The 18,647-nt window shown below is 44.2% G+C and overlaps 1 protein-coding gene across 3 annotated transcripts in view; it reads left to right on the forward strand.

Moving 5' to 3' along the window:
* Positions 1 to 3,161: 3,161 nt before the first annotated feature.
* Positions 3,162 to 18,647, forward strand: part of AFF3 (ALF transcription elongation factor 3) — a 323,171-nt gene continuing 307,685 nt past the window's right edge. For all 3 annotated transcript variants that reach the window (XM_064408084.1, XM_064408085.1, XM_064408086.1), the window contains exon 1: positions 3,162 to 3,497. In XM_064408084.1, coding sequence (XP_064264154.1) covers positions 3,445 to 3,497 — 53 coding nt within the window. In that variant the 5' untranslated portion in view covers positions 3,162 to 3,444. The remainder of the gene's footprint in view (positions 3,498 to 18,647) is intronic.

An 18,647-nucleotide genomic window follows, 5' to 3' on the forward strand; every position in this document is an offset into this window, starting at 1 on the left:
CTTATTTTATGTTACATTAAAATTATCTTTACTCTTTCTCAGGCAGTTGCTATGCCACGCTTAAGACAGAGAGTCTGAGTAGAGGGAAATGTCAACTTTTAAGATGATGTTCAGCTTTCCTGCTACATGCAATCTTTATGTAAGGGATTTGAATTACATATTGTTCCTAGGCCTTCAGCTCTTCTTAAAAAGTCTGCTTGACTGGGCACAGTTGCTTGCTTATTCTTAATGAAGAGTTGTTAACAGAGGAAAAAGCACAATGAAGAGACAAGTAATGTCCATATGAATCATGAAAAATATATGCTTAATGAGCATAGATAGCACATGGCATATTTTTATTTATATAATGCCATGCTTTTGTAAAAAGGCAGGTTTCACTCCCCACAGGAGTTGAAAATACATTGACAAGTCACACAGCCAGGGATGACAGGGGATTGCTGGTGGTTGTGGGAAAGCTGCGGGTTGCAACAGGCAGTGGGGAAGGACTTTCTTCAGTCATCATCCCAAAGTTTTTTTAAACAGTCTGTGTCAATTTACTGCATGTTATGGTTTTGATCATGGAACCCACTGGAGATAGATGGGCCACTTCTAAGTAAGAAAGCAGCAGGTGAATTTACTGTTCAGTGGCTGGAAAGAGGGAAGGATTTGAATGAATAAGACATGGAGCACAGAGGATGCTCCAGCCACAGGGACCAACCACAGTTCTATACTGAGGAGCCAGCACAGGAACCCAGCCAAGCACATCACAGGAGAAGCAAATTTAAGGGTGGAAGGCTAACCTGTAAGTGAGGTCTCACATACAAGGAGTTTCAAAAATGCTACCAGGGTCAGAGGAAACATTGAGTACCTGGCAGATAGCCAGAGCAGTTGGGATTTTGAATTGACATTAATTTCAATGCAATTAGTCTTGATGTTCTCTGCTCTGCATGAGAGGAGAATCACAGCCATGATGGGAAAGAAAAGAACACCACAGTAATGATACACATTCAAGAAATGTAAAAGAAAAATAATAATTGTTTGTGTTAAAACATATTAAAAACATAAAACATACTATCATTATGTATTACTCTTTGAAATTTCATTCACTCAGTGTTGTTCATGCTGTTTGTTTACATTTTCTATTGATCTGAGTTTGGATGATGAATTTAGCCTATGGAATTTTGCTTCCAAGTTTCAACATAAGTTACCACTTGTGAGCACTGCAGTCCACGTTGCTCTTTACAGGATGACCTGGGGTAAATTCCAGCACTGGCGTAAAGGGGTGCCACTTCTAGTGATTTAGTCCATAAAGGCAGCCTAAGCTTGCCCTGCTGTATGTAGCATTTCAGATGTGATTTAAGCACTTCTGCAAATCACTGCTTAAGCTGGGTCTCGGGGAAAGAACCAGGGTCATGCTGCAATGGGGGTTGCACAACCTCCCTTAAAATAAGAAGAGTGAGGCAGCAGAGGCTGTGGCTTGAAAAGGTCAGTGTAAATATGCTGCCCTTCACTCCTTCACACATAAGTAATATGTTTGTTGAGAATGTTACCTGCTTTCCAGGCTCAATCTTCTGTCATGGTAAGCTTTACCCCAGCTGACAGAAAACCTGTTTTCATGGATTTATGTATCCATGAATACTGTACCAAGCCTGGCATCTGAACTGGCATGATTTTTTTTTCATTTTCATCTTCATTTGCTCTGGGTAGGCAGAGGGTGCCACAAACCTGCCCAACCGAGACACATCCTTCTCCATCCCCGTGGGGAAAGTGAGGAGACAGGCTTTACAGGAGCCGGCTCCCGTGTGTCACTCCAGGCTGAAGATGTGCCACATCCCGAGGGTCGGGGGACTTCTGGCAGTAGGAGGCAGCACCACCTTGGCTGTGCAAGGGAACAGAAGCAGCCGTGGAGTGGCTTGGGACTTTGAGATGACTCGCCGAAACTGGCGTGCAAACTGTTTTCAAACCCGTGCAAATGGGTTTTCAACCTTTCCCTTGGAGTGCGCCTACGCTGCGGCCAGAGCTGCGCCGCAGCTTGTGCAAGGTTACCAACCCTAAATTAAACCAAGCTAACTCGGGAACGGGTAACACACAGTCGCAAAAGCAGACGAGAAGCCTGCACAAATACTTGAGCCTGAGCACTGCTCTGGGCTGCCAGGGTGTCACGCACGTCAGGGTGCCCTAGCCAGCTGCCAGCTGGGCTGGCTCGGTCTCCAAGAGCAGGGATCTCCCAGTGTGGGATCGCTCTGCAGATATTCGCGTCGGTGCGGTTGCATGAATAGCCCCCTCTTTTCGTCACGGATTTGCACATTTCTTCTCCCTGTCTGCGATGACATGGCACTTCTCTGGCAGCTACTCACTGCTTAGCTGAAAAGCCCAGTATTCTGGAAAGTATTTAATGTGTGTTAACCTCTCTTAATGTGATTCAGCAACTACAAATCAGAAGCGCCTGCCTCCCCTGGCCAGCCAGATATCACAGCCGGTGCCTCACGCAGGCTGGATGGCAGTGCAAGGCATCTTGCTCGCTTTGGGTGGCAAATGCTGATGATTGGTACTTTTATTTTTAACCAGAGATCACTCATTTTTAAAGGCTTCGTGCAATCCAGGGACCTTTAATTGCCCGTGCAGGTCTAGATGGACCTGTATGGGCATGAAGACTTGCACAGGTGCAGTTTATTACACATCTAATGAGGAATTGGTGCAAAAAGGCCTTAACCCAGCCCAACCCCTGGACTGCGGGGAAATCCTCTGGGAGCACCCCGGGCTGCTGGCTCCAGCACAGAGAACCAGGTCCACAATAAATGCCACAATTTCTCCCCAGTGTTTCTCAGCCGAACATCGTGGTGCTTGCCACCCATGAAGTGCTGGTAAGCCGGGGTGCTGTGGCCCACGCCGGGGTACCTGGCCAGGAGGAGGAGGAGGAGAGGGAAGAGGAGGAGGAAGAATAGGGAGAAAAAACCCACCCCAGACCCAACTTCGGCGGGCCAAGCCCCCCCGGGGGTGCAAGTTGCCACCAAGTCCCCCTGCCCGCCGGGCTGCGCCGCCCCCCCGCTCCGAGCGGGCGCTGCGCGGCCGCGGGCGCTGCGTGCGCGGGGCGGGCGCCGCCTCGGCCGCGCTCCCGGCGGCGGGCGGGCGGGAGGAGGAGGAGGAGGAGGCGCGGGGGAGCGGGGCGGGAGCGGAGCGCGGCGGCGGCGGCCGAGCCGAGCCCAGCCGAGCCCAGCCGCGCCGCGCCGCTCGCACACGAGCGGCGGCACCGTGTGCTTTCTTTTGGGGGCAGGGTGCTTGCTTCTTTCCTAGGGGGAAGCGGGAGGAAGGCGGCCGAGGGGGTCCGTCGCCTCCCGCGCGTGTGCGGAGAGCGGCCGGCGGCGGCGCCGGGGGTGCTCCGCGCCCTCGCCCTGCCCGCGGTGCAGTTAGGATGCGCCCCGGACGCCGTGTGCTTGCAGCGCGGCGGCGCTGACACCGCTCACCATGGACAGCTTCGACTTAGCTCTCCTTCAGGAGTGGGACCTGGACTCTCTGTGGTGAGTGGTGCCTCCGCTTCCCCCAGGCGCGGGGACACAGGGGCTGCGGGGGATGTGCGGTAGCTGGAGGGGGTGCGATAACTGGGCCATGTGCAATAATTTGGAGTGGGTGTGCACTTACCTGGAGAGGTGCAGTAAATTTGGGGTGCAGTAAGGGGGTGCATTTGCCCGAGGGTACAATAACTGGGGCAGCGGGTGCATTAGCAGAGGGTGCAGCCCAGAGAGGTGTCTCCTGTGCCACTTGCTCTCCCAGCATTGCTGGCTCGGTAGGGGCAGAGGGACGGGTGCCCCCCTCCCCTGACTGCCAGGGTGGATCCGGGAGGTGAGTGTGGTGTTTGGCTGGAGGGGTCCACCTGCACTCGTCCCTCCGCCCCCCCCCCGCGCTCACCCCCCTCCCCTCTAATAATACCTTGTGCCCACCCACCTCTGGTACCTCGAGTCGGACTCATCCCCCATCCTTCCTGCACGCCCCTTTCACCCCCCACCTTCGCTCCCAAGTCCCTCCCGGGCCGCCTTTATTGCGCCCCCCCCCGTCGCATGCCCTTGACCTCCCCCTGCGCACCCCCGTCCCTGCCCGCCCCGGCGGCGGGTGCGGGGCTGCCAGGGAGGAGGGGAAACAATTTCTAGAAATGTCATTAGCGGCTGGAGGTGGGAAGCGCTGCCCTCCCCCCTGCACCACCCTCCCCGAGCTGCTGCCTCTGCCAAGTCCCGGAGTTTGCTGCGGGAGTCACGCTGCCCCCGGGCGGCCGCCGCTCCCCGCCGCCGGCCCCGGGGCGGCGGGCCCCCGTCGGCTCCGCGGGGTGCGGAGGAAGCGCTCCGCTCCCCGCTAGAACCCCCGGTGTGCGGGGAAGCGCCCCGGGACCCGCGGGCCGATGCCGCGGTGGGACGCGATGCGGGGTCCCCCGGTGGGACGCGAGCCCGGTGCGCGGATCCCGGTGCGCGGAGCCCGGTGCGCGGAGCCCGGTGCGCGGAGCCCCGCTCGCAGCCAGGCCGGGCTGCCTTGCCCAGCGGGCCCCGGGGCGCGCCCTGCGCGGTGCGCTCCGCCGGGCACTGCGCGCCCGCCCGCCGGCGCTGGAGCGCGGGGAGCCGGGGTGCCTTTTGCCGGGAATCACACACCGGCGTGCGTTTTGTTTTACACCGCGTTAGGTGATCTGTGGCTTCTGTCAGTAGGGTGCGCGTTCGACAGCGCCGGCTTATTTCCTCGGTGGCAGGTGTAGCAAAAGGAGCCGGACCAGCGAGTCCCGTTAGTTGTGCCGCTTCTCACAAAAGACCTCAGGATGATGAGAGCAGCTTGCGCTGCATAATGTGGGTGCTTATAAATGCATACATTGATAACATCGAGCCCAATAAAACTTTTACACTGCTGTGGGAACTTTAAAGAGCATGTATAATACAAAATTAGTTATTACCCCATAAAAGTTTTTAATTATAGTGTTTCTGCCTGTGACACAAGTTAAGGTTATGTCCTCGTTTCAATTATAAATACCAATATTCAGTTTATATCCAAACCATAACATTTATCTCTGGCCTGATTTTAAGTTTACAGTCCGTATGCATGGTTTTACAATTAAATTACATGGTTTTTTCCTATTAAACAAGAATGGGAGAAATAATACTTTTACACATTTGAATGCTTTTCCCTTGATCCTTGAATGAAGACAAACTTTGGGCAATTTTTCTTTTTCACCAAAAGTAGGCTGCCCATTACTCTGTTCTCTGAGCCGGCTATTTGAGTTTGAATGATTTGAAAAACTAACAATGTAACTCTGGGACATTAGGGATCTAGGCTGTGTCTGGCCGTTGCTTCTTCTCAAACCATTTCAGCACGCTTCTTGGCTGTTGTGGAGCCACTTTCAAATGACTGTGGTTGCCATAAGACTCCTGTATGGGTCCAAAAAGACATCAACTGTTTTCCAGCTAAATTACCTTCTTAAAAATATCTGTATTTGCGTTACTTGCAATCTTGTGGTTTCATAGCTCTTGTTACTTGTTTTCCTCTGTAGCTGTTGCTGTTTAGAAGGTCAGTTCATCAGAAGGGCTCCAAAAATCACATTAGAAGTCATTGCATAGTGGCAGGCCTGCATTCACTGCTAAACTTTCACCCCTTTGTAGGGGCTGAACCGCACAAATACCCAGAGCAGCGCCTAGTGAGGGGAGCAAGGGGGTTGCTTCTGTGTTTCCGAGTCCTTTTTGGAGCACTAGGTTTTGCCACCAGCTTAGCTTGGAGTATCAGATCATGGGCTGAAAGTTTATCACAAAGCAGCTGTTTGACAAGCGGTTCGGAATAGCCAGTTTTGAAAGGCCACGCTAACAGTAGTAAATAAAACCTTACCTTGGCTTAGTGGAAGCTTCCCAAGTCTGTTGAGAAGGTCGGCGGTGCCCTGGGGCCCTGGGTCATTCTCCCATTTGCTGGCAGGGTGGCTGTGGCATGCTGGCCTCCTGCCATCCTGCCTGCTCCTGGCATGTCCATAACTTGCCCTGCATCACCACGGGGCAAGTCATGGACATTCTCAAGAAACCTGGTGTGAATTCCGTACTAAACGGACCAAAACAAAGCTTTTGAACATGGTGATGTTCAGCTATGAAAACTTACGAGAATGCCTTCAAAGTTGTGCAGTTGTTGCCAAAAAGGGAAATAAAATACGCTACATAGATAGGAAGTACTTCATGACAAAGAGCAACACTTAAAGAGACTTAATTTTCTCTGCAGCAAGAATGAATGTTGTCCTTTATTCTTTTGAATGTAGCCATAATGGCAATTTGTGCACTTAATTTATGACTGAAAATCCACTTTTTGAAGTATTTGGTGAACATTTTGCTTAGAAGTGCAGTAATTAAATATTAATGTGCTGCTCTAAAGTGTTTTTTTTTTTTTTTTTCATTTGTTTGGGGTTTTTTTGTGGGTTTTTTTTTTGTTTTCTTTATTTATTTGAGATGTTCTTGGAAAATCAAAAGGTGTTTCCAAATGAACAGGGGCATGCTAATCAATTTTCATTGATTGTTGCTACTATACTATAAATGTCTTTTCATTCCAATTAATACATGCTATATCTTTTGCTTTGCTGTAACATAGAAAATGTAATGATATATCGTGTAGTGACTATAAGACAGTATTTAGCTAGTAAACTGTAATGGTAGAATATTGTAAGCTATTTTTCTACTAAACAGTAGTTTTTCCAGATTGTATGGATGCCAATAACACTTCTGCTTTCCAGAAAACTACTATAATTCAAATAGTGAAAGCTGAGCACAAACTCAAAAGGAATTTTGAGAAAACATACCAATCTGTGGCATAAACAAAACTTGTGCCCATTTGGGAAGCTTTTTTTGGAACATTTTAGGGTGATCAACCCAACTTAACTGAAGGTGTCGTTACTGCTGACCAGCAGAGTTAACCTGAACACAGGCTACTGACGACTTCAAACCACAACCCTGTCTCCTGTTTTCCTTTGTCCATGCATTTATTTGTGTGCTACATGTGTAGTTTTACTTGTCCAGACTCAAGGATGTGGATTCCCCAGTGCGTTGCAGGTTTGCATTTGTTTACACTGGACAAAAAGAGATGGAAGGTCTCAGATGGAGGTGTTTTATATGCCTGCTGTACATCAGTAAACATCCTATACATGATGGAAGGCAGCAGATGAACAGACCAAAGGACCTAATCACAGTGCCCAGACCAGTTCTGCATTACAGGCATTTGTTTTGTTATTTGCTTTATTTGACAAATCAAGATCAAAATTCAGCCAGGTCCTTAACTCCATGCTTAGTTTTAGGCACAGCAATAGTGAAGACCCGTCAGTAAAGGCTCTCCTCAAATGCTGATGTCAGATACATGCGTAGGCAGAGTTGTTCCCCATTCATTAAAAGCAATTAGCAGATTTATTAAAGCACTTACTCTGTTGTACCAAACAAGAAAATAATTTTGAATGTAAGATGTTTGTTAGCCACAAACAAAACAGTGTTTGTTTAGGTAAAAGAAGCCAAGTATGTAATTGGTTTATTTGGTAGTTACCTGATACTTCTGTGCGTTTTGAGTTAACATCAGTTTTGTAGGGGTTGGATAGTCCTGTAAAAAATGTATAGCTGTATAGCTTCCAAGCTAAGATCAATATCAAATGCCACAGTATAAGATGGCCCAGTGTGTTTTACAGACCTTGTACTGAATTATTAGTTCATTTGCTATCTTTGGGTCTGTTCCTGCTCCATTTGAAGTCAATGAGAGTTTTGTTTGGAAGTTGCTATTAACAAAAAGTGGTCAGACATCCAGCAGTCTTATAAATGAACCTTTTGTAACTTCTTGATTCCAGGTTGCCTGGCTTTTAGTCTCTACATTTTATATTTGTGTAAGGAAAGATTTTTTTTTCTTATGTTGCATGGTGTTTACTGGAGACAGTTTTAGAAAGCTAATTCTACACATACTTCTTCAGTCAAAGTAGAAGAGCACAATGTTTATTTTCAGATAACAGTAAACAACTATTTTGGGGTGAGAGGGGTCACTGTCTCAGTATGGTAACAGGCTGCTGGACCAGCTTGACCTTTTCACAGAAAATGCTCAGCAATAATACCTCCCTCTTAAAAAAAAAAAAAAAAAAGTTAGTGTTCTCTTTTATCTCACATCTCCTTTATAACTCCACTCCAGCATGTGTCTTGGACTTTGCTCCTTATCTTTTTCTTTTACTTCTTTCACCTTTTCAACAAATAATGCTTGAAAACATCTTTGTCTCTTTCTTTCTCTCTGTGTGGTGTTTCCTATTCTCCCTTCCTCCCAGTGTCAACTCACAGTTACCACCTGTCCCTCATTGAGATCCCATCTAAAAATTTTCTCTTTCTGTGATGATTATAAGTTGTGAGCAAACAATAGGCAAGTAATAACTATAGATTGTTCCCTTCTCCTGCTTTCACAGCATGTTCTCTCTTCTTGATGCCTGTTTTTTAGGCTGGAAGCCCTTTGGGTCAGGAACTGCTTTTATTATTTGAGGTTTTTTTTCTTACAGCACTGAACAAATTGTATGCACTAAAACATTATAAATAATAAGAAGAGCAGGCTTTTCATGGTCAAAATACTTTATAAACATCAGCTGAATAATAATATTTTACAAACATGTCTGCTATGCTGTGTGAGTGCTCATTTGCTGGATGTAATATACCACATCCTCCTCATTTGAGTCTCCACTGAGTCCAGAGGCTTTGCCAGTTTACATCAGATGAGGATCTGGACTATTATCTCTAATTCACAGTACTTAGTACTTTTTTTTTTTTTAAGCTTGTGATTTGTTTTTGTCTAATAAATAAAATTCTGTTACACCAGTAGGACAATGGATGTGCTTTCATCTGTCTCCCTGAGGACTCTTTGAGTACCCATGCCCAATTGTGTGATGCAAGAGATGAACAGCCCTTTAGGCTTTCATTCTGACACTCAGACGTGTAGATTTGTCCTCCTCTGGGGATGTATTCATCAGAAGTTGAGGCAAAACCCTTACTCTAGGTTATTGGAGAAGGGTTCAGAAGAGGGCATGAGATACGTGCAGCATTTCCCATTCTTTGTGAATATTTTGAGGAAAATACCAGGTTTCTTAAAACTTGTGGACGAGAAATATGGGCCATTAAAAAGCAGCATTCCAAAAAATACTGGCTATGGGAACATCTTGTCATTTATATATTAGCAATAATTTCATACTCAACTCCATGACACTGTCATTAAAGGAAGCAGCTGTTTAATTACAGGGGTTTCTAACTTCGTAAAACAAAATAATCCATTTGCTTCATATTTATGATTAGGAAATGACAAAGCATGAATAAAAATATACCTTACAGCCAGGTTATTACTTTTTTAATAAGAGGAGTAATAGAGTAAAAGCTGTAGAAATGAAGAGAAGTTGGCATCACATACAGGTGGAAATCAGGGAGGTTATGTTCTGTGTGATATGTTGTCCCATCTGGCAGACTGATCAGGTTGTAAGTGTGAAGTGTCCCTGTCAGAAAATGAGATTTCAAAAGCATGGCATTTTCTAGGCGTCCTGGTAAAACTTATTATTCAGTATAAACAGAACAAGATGATTGGAGATAAAAGCATTATATAGTCAACCCAGGACATTAGGAAACCCATGGAAACTTTCTTTGTATATGGCTGGTTGGCTGTAAGGCTAATTCCTGGGTAAAACCCAAGTTCTTAGGGAAAAACTGGAAGTAGGAAAAGGGAAAGCTGTAACCAAACTTCCTTGGTTTTGAACAGAACTAGCTCTTAATAAACCCTGTTCTGCTGGTGAGTGGGAATTCCCCTTTTGGTGCTGCTGCTGGGGATTAGATTCTGACTGCTCCCAGGGAGCCGCTGGTCCCTGCTCTGGCCAAACCCATTGGATTCACATAATTACCAGTAGGGCTACTCTTCTGTCTATTACAAATCAGTATTAAGACACTGGTTATACTTGCTGGTTCTGCCTAAGGCCCCAGGAGAGCAAATAATGGATACTTATAGCTGAATACCCAGGTAATACTCTACATAATTTCTGAATAATTTGTGGGTAACTACAAATTTATACTTAGGAGAAAGAGTGAATGAACTGTAGTGACAGTTAAATGAACATAATGACAATTATTAATATTCTGTGCTAAACATTTTCAAAGGTAAAAATGCATAACCTTGTGTTCCTCTCCTACAACTTGGTAGCTCAACTTTCCTCATACCTTAAGCAAACAAGAAGTAGTGTTAGTGACTTAGGAGGACTGCATTTTATCCTCTTAGGAAGATTTAAACCTGAATGCCTGTACCAAGGACCTGGATACAAATGTATCTTGGGAAATATGACAGTAGGAATGCAATTTAAAGTTAGCCTCAGAGACCCTTTATGTATTTCTTAAAAAATAAATTAGTTCCAATGCAGCAGTGGTGGTCTCAGCAGGCAGGAAACACTTAAAATTATGCTGAAGGGACCAGAAATCTTTGCTAAGAAGCTTTTTGTTGCTATGTTTTGTTTCTCAATAAAGATGATCCACAACTGTAAGTACTTAAAACTAAAAACAAGAGGGTTGTATCTGACAAAGCTGCACAACTTCTTAATGTAACCCAGTCTTTCTGTGTGGTTGTTTGCACATGTTTTGAAGAAGAGAAAGAGTCCTTTGTGGCTCAGCCTGGTTTGACTACATGGCAGGAGTGCACAAATAGAGGATGAAGGTGGTGTCTTCTTACACTGAGTATGTTTTGATTGCTTTGAGATGTGATCACTTCTTTCTGCACATATCACTTTTGAAATATGTTAGGGAGAAACTCATGGCTTCCCTGGCTCATGCATTGCCATGATGGTACAGTCTCGATGCCAGGTACTATGATGACCTGTGGTGGTAGGAAAAATGCAAATATGACAGACAGATGGATCAGAAGGAAAAAGATTTGGTGAAGTATGCATTTGCAGAGTTCAGATTCAAAAACCATCCCAGGAGTGGTCTCTCCAATCATGCATCTCCCTGTTTCTATCCTTGACTTCTTTGTTTTGGTCACTGTGAAGGTTTTGGGGAGCCTGTTCTCATGCACTGATGTTAGCAAGTGTCCTAAACCCCTCTGGGGGGATGTTAGCTTTTGTTCTGCTGATGCTAAATGGTGTCTACATCCTAGTGATGCACCAAGAGAAAATTGATTCCTTCTGTCATTGACCACTTGTGATTGACCAGAAGGCTTCATCTCTCAGGTCTGTCAATTTTCAGACAGAGCGAAGTAACTTTAATTTTTTTGTGCTCCTTGGCTTTAGAACAGCAAGTGCAATAGATGGTCGTGCCTTAGCCTAGAAAAAATTAACAGACTGAATTGACGGAGACTCTGGAGAAGATAATTACCTTGATATGCATCCAATAGAAGACACTTTAATATTTTTTGTTTCTGACATAGGGAGGGAACTTGTCATGTCATCAACTTTTTTTAAATAACAAAGTAACAATAAAAGCTAAGCATGCATTTCTTCATTTGTGTTTGGCAAAGAGAGTGTAACATTTTCTCCAGGATGATGACCTTGAATTAACTAAATGTCACCAATTTAAAGAGTAAATTAATGTCACAATGTGCTTTATTTGTGGTTAGGCCTGAAGACTGTCAGGAATTTCTTAATACAAAAGGTGTTTGTGTGCTAGTCCATTTACCAAGGCTCCCCACAAGAAAACCACCATGATCCTGACTGATCTGAATTTGTGTCACCACATGGCCTTGCATGTGTGTGTACACCAGCGTGTTTGCAGCTTGTGGAGCTCAACCTTTGTGTATCACAGAATCACAGAATGGCTTGTGATGGGAGGGGCCTTAGAGATCACTTAGTGCCAACCCCGCTGCCCTGGACAGGGATACTTTTCCACTAGACCAGGTTGCCCAGAGCCCCATCCAACCTGGCCTTGAACCTTTCCAGAACAGGGCATCCACAGCTTCTCTGGGCAGCCTGTTTCAGTGTCTCAGCAGTGTCTTTAACCTCACGGTAAAGAATTTCTTCCTAATATCTAATCCAAACCCACCACCTTTCAGTTTGAAGCTGTTCCTGCTTGGCACATCACTACATGACCTTGTAATAAGACTCTCCCCAGCTTTCCTGTCAACCTGCTTTAGGTCCTGGAAGGTGCTGAAAAGTCTTACCCGAGGCTTCTTGTTTCCTTTTTCTAAGGAGTGAATTCCATTCAGAACCCAGTCGCTCTCTAATGTAAAAGGGGCAAGAATTATAGCTGGGTTTGGGTCTGGGTTTTGGTTATTGCCACTGTCTATGAAAATCTGTTCTAAACCCCTAGCATTGGTAGCAGAATGTATGTATTACCAATATCTGTGGTAATGTGTACCTGCTAATGTATCCCTGGCCATTTACTGATGATTCTGCAACATCTGAGGTGAAATGGTGTTGAGATGACCCCAACAAAGGAAAGCACAGATAAATGCTTTTACTGCTGGAGCTGAACCAGCTTTTGTAGATCCAAGGAAACTGTCTCTTTATGGCACTCTTCAAGGCTTCACACTTCACAAGACCTTGCCAGCTTGGGTGCGTGGCTGCGTGTACATGATTACATGGCAAGTGGTGTAAATGCAACCCCTTTTTTTGTTGTTGTTCTTAGAAGTATATAAGTAGCAGTATCTTGAACTAATTACAGCTGATGTAAAGCACATTTAAGGAAACCCATTAGCAAAGAATTAAAACTAGAGCAGATTAGCTATTCTTTAATGGCCTTGACTGTAGATCTTTTGATGCCGTGGTAGCTTTTCTAACACTCATTGCTCATCTGTCTTTATTCAATGACTGAGAAGCTTCTTTCAAGTCACAGTATGGTTTTAATGTGAAAAATTTGCTGGTTTCTGCTGAAAAAAAATTATTACCTGGAAAGGTGAATTCTATGGAGTTCTGTACTGTTTTTGTTGTTGAGATTTAAAGCATTTTGCTGCTCAATGTGTCTGTATAATAGAATGAGCAATCCCTAACATGCTTCCTAGGAGTTATTAATTATTTACTTTCTTGAAATACAGATCATAGACAATTTTACATGACTTCCCTTCCTACAGACTTTCTTGACTCTCTTGTTATTTTTGTATGCTTTGCAAATGCCTATAAATTAATTTTCACTGAAAGGGGAAATAAGTAATTTAGATGATTGCAGCTGTTTCATAATTAATTAATTTCAATTTAAAATAATCAAGTAGTGCCCATCCATTGTTCTGTGTGCTTTTCTGAGGCATTAAGGTTCACAATGTCAAAATAAGTTCCAGATGGAAGTGCATACTTTATAATCTGAGAAAAAATAACTGGTTTTGTCAAAAACCTGAAGACTCCTGCCCTGATCTATACAGAAAGTATTATGCTTAAGCACATTTTCCAGGTTTTGAGCCATTGCTTTAGGAATTACTTCAAAGTCCCAATTTGAAAAGTGTTATGGGGTAATAACTTATAAACAGAACTATAGAGTAAGAGGAATAGTGATGTATGACTATATATTAATTTGTTTCCTCAAATACTCCTGGCATCTGTTAAAATGTAACAAGTAACAAGGCTTAGCACATTTCCCCCTTTTTGGCACTCTTCTGTGATGAAGAGAAATATTTGCAATGATAAATAATCTCTTTGCTAATAATCAATAAATAACACATTCTCCTGATTAAAAATTCATGGTAAAATGAAATAAGAAAATTAGAGCAGAAGGAAAAATAGTTGAAATGGTGTGCTGACAAAGTCAGTATGTTTTTATACTTTAATATATGCTAGGGTTAATGGAAGAACTTTTAATGTGGCAGTTTGCAATAGGAATAAAAAATCTTTTTTGAACATGAAAGACTCTTATGTAAGAGGTTTACATTATGTAAATGTTAGTGTTATTGGCAGTAGCCCATTATAAAGGAAAGCTTCGTATTCAGAAAAGCATTTGCAAATAATGGGATAGATGCAGCAATCTCTCGTCCTCACTTGGACAACTTTCTCTTTGAAGTCAATGGAAGTTTTGCCTGAATAAGGTGGAAGAAATTAGCCCATTCATTATTATCTGAATTACATCAAGAGCTGACTGCTAAACAATAAAATCATGATTCATAACGTAACGGCTTCACTTAATTCTTTTGTAGTCTTAATATATCTCATTATATGGTACTTCTGTTCTTTCCTCTCTGTGCAGTATTCAAATTAATAACAACCACCTTTACATAACTGATGGTTCGACATGTTTTGCTGCCTTAGCAAGATCAAAGGATTTTATATACCCTTTTTGGGTAGATATCAAGAATAGGGTGATCAATCTCTTCAGTAACCATTAAGCACATTGTAAATATCTCAAGGTACCCAATTAGACACAAGTGGTTTGCCAGATGCTGAGAGCATCACCAGTTGTCAGGAGATCCCCAAATCTGTGGGACAGTCCAGAATTTATTAGGGATTAGTGGTGGTTCGAGTTGTCACTCCACTGATTTGTGGTCATTCAGCTGTGCCCTGCCAGAAGCAGCCTGCATGATATGTGGAGATAAGGTTCAGGTGACAGATATTTCGTCTTGCCCCCCAGGCACCTTTGGGTGGGATGGAGGCAGGGGTGGATGGACACTGGTGTTTCAGTTCCTCTCTTGTGACCAGAGAGGAATGTGAGTTATAGTAAGTGAAGTAGCAAAATTAGAAGGGCATAAGAGAAGCAGACTGAAGAGCACAGCCCAAGAAAAGGGACCCCCAAAAGGCTTTATTACGAAGCTGGAGTTAACCCATTAACCCCTCTCCAGGAAGCCATCTGCAGCCTTCAGGGTTTAAGAATTCTTTTTATCTAGAGATGTAATTGACACAAGATGTGTAACAGCTGCAAGATGTCAGGTTTGTCAAAGTAACTAGAAAAATTAGTTCTACGACTCACACAGAGCAAAGTAATGTATAGCTAAAAAAACAAAAGGAATAAATTATCATAAGGGTTAAAAAGAGGAAGAAAAATAGTTGAATAATGAAAGTTGCAGCTAATTCTGGAGCATTGATGATTTGAAATTAAACTACAACTAAAGTTTCCGAAAAGAGTCAACATCCTATTTACCCCAACAGAAATAATAGTGAAACTTCTCATGTTCCCATTATAGCCGTACCTCACTGAGGGGCTGGAACACTCAGTGCTCTGCACTGGCTCCAGAGTAGGGTGGCTGTTGTGTTATTTTACCCTTCTGCCTGTTGCTGTTTTTATTCAGCATTATCACTGCACTTTGCATCTGCACAGGGACCCAGATTTGCTGTAATAAGAGCTGTTGAGACTTGGGACAAAAATCCAGTCACAGTACCAAAAACTTTGTAGACAAAGTGAAAACTGGAGGAAAATTATGGATAAAAGGCAAAACTGGTCAGAAAGAAGAGACTGGAATATTTTAATAATCTGAATAAACAGCACTTGCAGCAAACCACGAACCTGACAGTGCTGCCAAATCCATGAGTGTGAGCATGATGGGAAAACTGAGAACTTTCTTTTTAAGAACCTCAAAAGGAACAATGAAATGATTTTGGGCATGTTTATGAGGACTCCTCCCAAGTAAGAGTGACAGCACAAGAATAACCTGAGGGGGATTAGTTGGAAACTTGGAGAGCCTTAATGGGTCAAGAGAAGACTAGAAAGCCTTATTGTAATAACTTTTGGTAATGACTTGTCATAATGATGGCGACAGGCCACGAAGGGCTTTCATGGCAAGGGAAGTGGGAACCAGTGAAGAGCTGTGAAGAAAAGAGTCTCATAGTCAAAGCACCCTGCCTGGGAAATGCTGTTGGCTGTGGCATCTCAGCTGGAGCTGGTTCTCATCTGTGAAATCCAATTGTGCAAACTAAGGCATTTAGAGCATAAGAAAAATGCCCTTGCCCAAAGAAGTCAGTGGATGGGTCTCAGTAACACATTATTGTTTAGAGCTCCCATAATCCCAGTGTGTTTAAGTTCTGATACTGAAATGCTGATAACTATCGGGTGTTCTCTAAGGCACTTCAGCACTTCACCAGACCACATGTGGCACCAATGGAAACTAATTAAATATACCTATTACAGTACTACTATACAGTACTAATACAGTACTGCTGCTTTGGATCAGACTGAGTCTTGGAACCTTGACCTGGATGCCAGTCAGATATACCTGATTCTCACTTTCTGGAATTACTTGGAAACGTACCTCTTATTGAAAGCCTTAAAGAAAATGGAATTCTGATTTTTTTGAACAAATATGTAGCTCAAGCGGTTTCCTTTGCTCAACTTGCATTCACATGCCAAAACAACTAGTAAAATTTCAGACTTGCTTATATTGTAATTTGGTTGGCGGAACAAAAGTCATCTATTAAAGCTGAAGTCATCATAACTCATTAGGTGCTAATGTATCTGCTGTGTGGTAGAGAAGCAGGCCAGCTCTGTTGAAACGCTGTGAGTTTGCCCTCATCCGCTCACAGTTGTCCCTGGAGGATTGGGAAGTATAAACAAGTTTTCTAGCAATACACACGCAGAGTATGCTGAAGTAGCTGCATTTACTTCATCCCAGCAGTCTGTCTCTGTCTGCAGACAAGCATGGAACCAAAGCGAATGCAGAAGTTTGGGAATGGTTCCTGTATTTCCTCCTAGGAAGCCTCAGGAGAATAGGTGATTGTGTGTGCTCACAGATGTCCTGGGTACGCGCAGTAAATCCAACATTTTCTGAACATGCTGCTGGCCTTGCTGCACCTGGTAATAAACCCTGGCAATAAATCAGGTGATCTGCACATGCATAATAAATCCGATGCACCTGAATGCCGGCATACAGGATGGACATGCTGTGCACAAACTGGCTGTTTTCCAGGTCTTCTGGATGTCAGGTTTCCACTGTGACTGGCTTGCCTGGGAGTTCTGGCAAAACTGCTGACATTCTCTTTTTATTTCAGTGTTTCCAGGGCACGTCCAGGGGGAGGGGGACATATGGGGGTTACTAAAGCTTGAGCATAATTTTTCAGTGTGCCTGTACTCATTCAAGCCATGATACAAGCCTGAAAATATAAACTACCCCATACCTGTAAAGGTATTCTTTCTGTCGACTTAAGCATTTTTTGAAAATAATACCCCAATTTCTTACAAGTTCAGTTCTGTTCTCCATTTTCTTTACATTAAAATTTTGTGTGTATCAGGTGAATGTTCTTACAGCTTCAAGGCATCAGCATCCTGAGTACCCTCTGAGTATCCATGAAAATATTTATTTTTGTAGGAGAACTTTAGTTTAAGAGCTGTCAGTATGTGAGGACCTTGCTGAGGGCCATGGAGATCAGAGCATCCCAAGCAGGGAAAGGTTGGAGCCTGTAGTCATACACTATGATTGTGTGTTGTTCTGCCACCTCAGAGGATGTTCAAAAGAGGTCAGCTTCAAGCCACAGTTGGGTCATGGTTGCTCTCAGCCCTGTAGGCCCACTGACTTGGCACAAAATACATTCACATGCTGGAAAATCATAGAATTATAGAATCCTAGAGCGGTTTGGGTCAGAAGTGACTTCAAGGATCATCTAGTTCCAAACTCCCTGCCAGGGCAGGGATGCCATTCACAAGACCAGGTTGCTCAGGACCCCATCCAACCCCTTGAATGCTTGCAGGGATGGAGCATCCACAGCTTCTCTGGGCAAACCTGTTCCAGTGCTTCACTACCCTCTGGCTAAAGAATTTCTTCCTAGCATCTAATTTAAACCCACCTTCTTTCAATTTAAAACCATTGTCCCTTGTCCTGTCACTATCTGCCCATTTTAAAAATCCCACGCCCTCCTTTTTATAAGCCTCCTTTTTAGGTACTAGAAGGCTTGGTGAGGTCACCCTGGAGCCTTCTCTTCTCCGTTGGTACACAACTCCTGCTTTCTCAACTTGTCTTCTTAGGAGAGGATCTCTGATCATCTCTGTGGCCCTCCTTCAGGCCTTCTCTAAGAGGTTCATGTCTTGTGTGGAGGATTCCAGAGCTGTATGCAGTATTCTGAGTGGGGGATCATGACAGCAGAGTAGAGGTGGAGGATTGCCTGCCCTGACCTGCTGGCCACTCATTTTTTGATGCAGCTCAGGATGCCATTCACCTTATGAGCTGTGAATATACACCCCTGTTTCATGTCCAGCTTTTCATCCCCCATAACCCCCAAGTCCTGTGCAGGGCTGCTCTCAATGACTTCTTCTCCCCATCCACTTGTATCTGGGATTTGATACCCTAATCCAGGTGCAGCATCTTGCACTTGGATTTGTTGAACATCATGAGGTTCTGGCGTGTCCACTTCTCAAGCTTTCCCAGGTCTCTCTACATGGCATCCTGTCCTTCTGCTGTGTCACCTCACCACTCTGCTTCGTGCCATCTGCAGACCTGCTGTGGTGCACTCGATTCCACTGACAGTGTCTTTGGTGAAGACACTGAAGAACACCAGTCCCAAGGCAGGGCCCTGGGGGACACCACTCATCACCCACCTCCTGGACATAGAGACACAGACCACAACTCTCTGTCTGCATCCATCCAGCCAATTTCTTATCCACTGAAGAATCCATCCATCAAATCCATGGCTCTCCAATATAAAGATAAGGTTGTTATGTGGGACCATATCAAAGATTTTACAGAAATCTAGATAGATTAAATCTGTAAGCTTCCCGTGTCAGCTATTGCCATAACTCCCTCATAGAAGGCCATCAGACTGGACAGGCATGATTTGCCCTTAGTAAATAGGAGCAACTAGG

This window comes from Passer domesticus, chromosome 2, assembly GCF_036417665.1.
Source record: "Passer domesticus isolate bPasDom1 chromosome 2, bPasDom1.hap1, whole genome shotgun sequence".
Taxonomy (NCBI): domain Eukaryota; kingdom Metazoa; phylum Chordata; class Aves; order Passeriformes; family Passeridae; genus Passer; species Passer domesticus.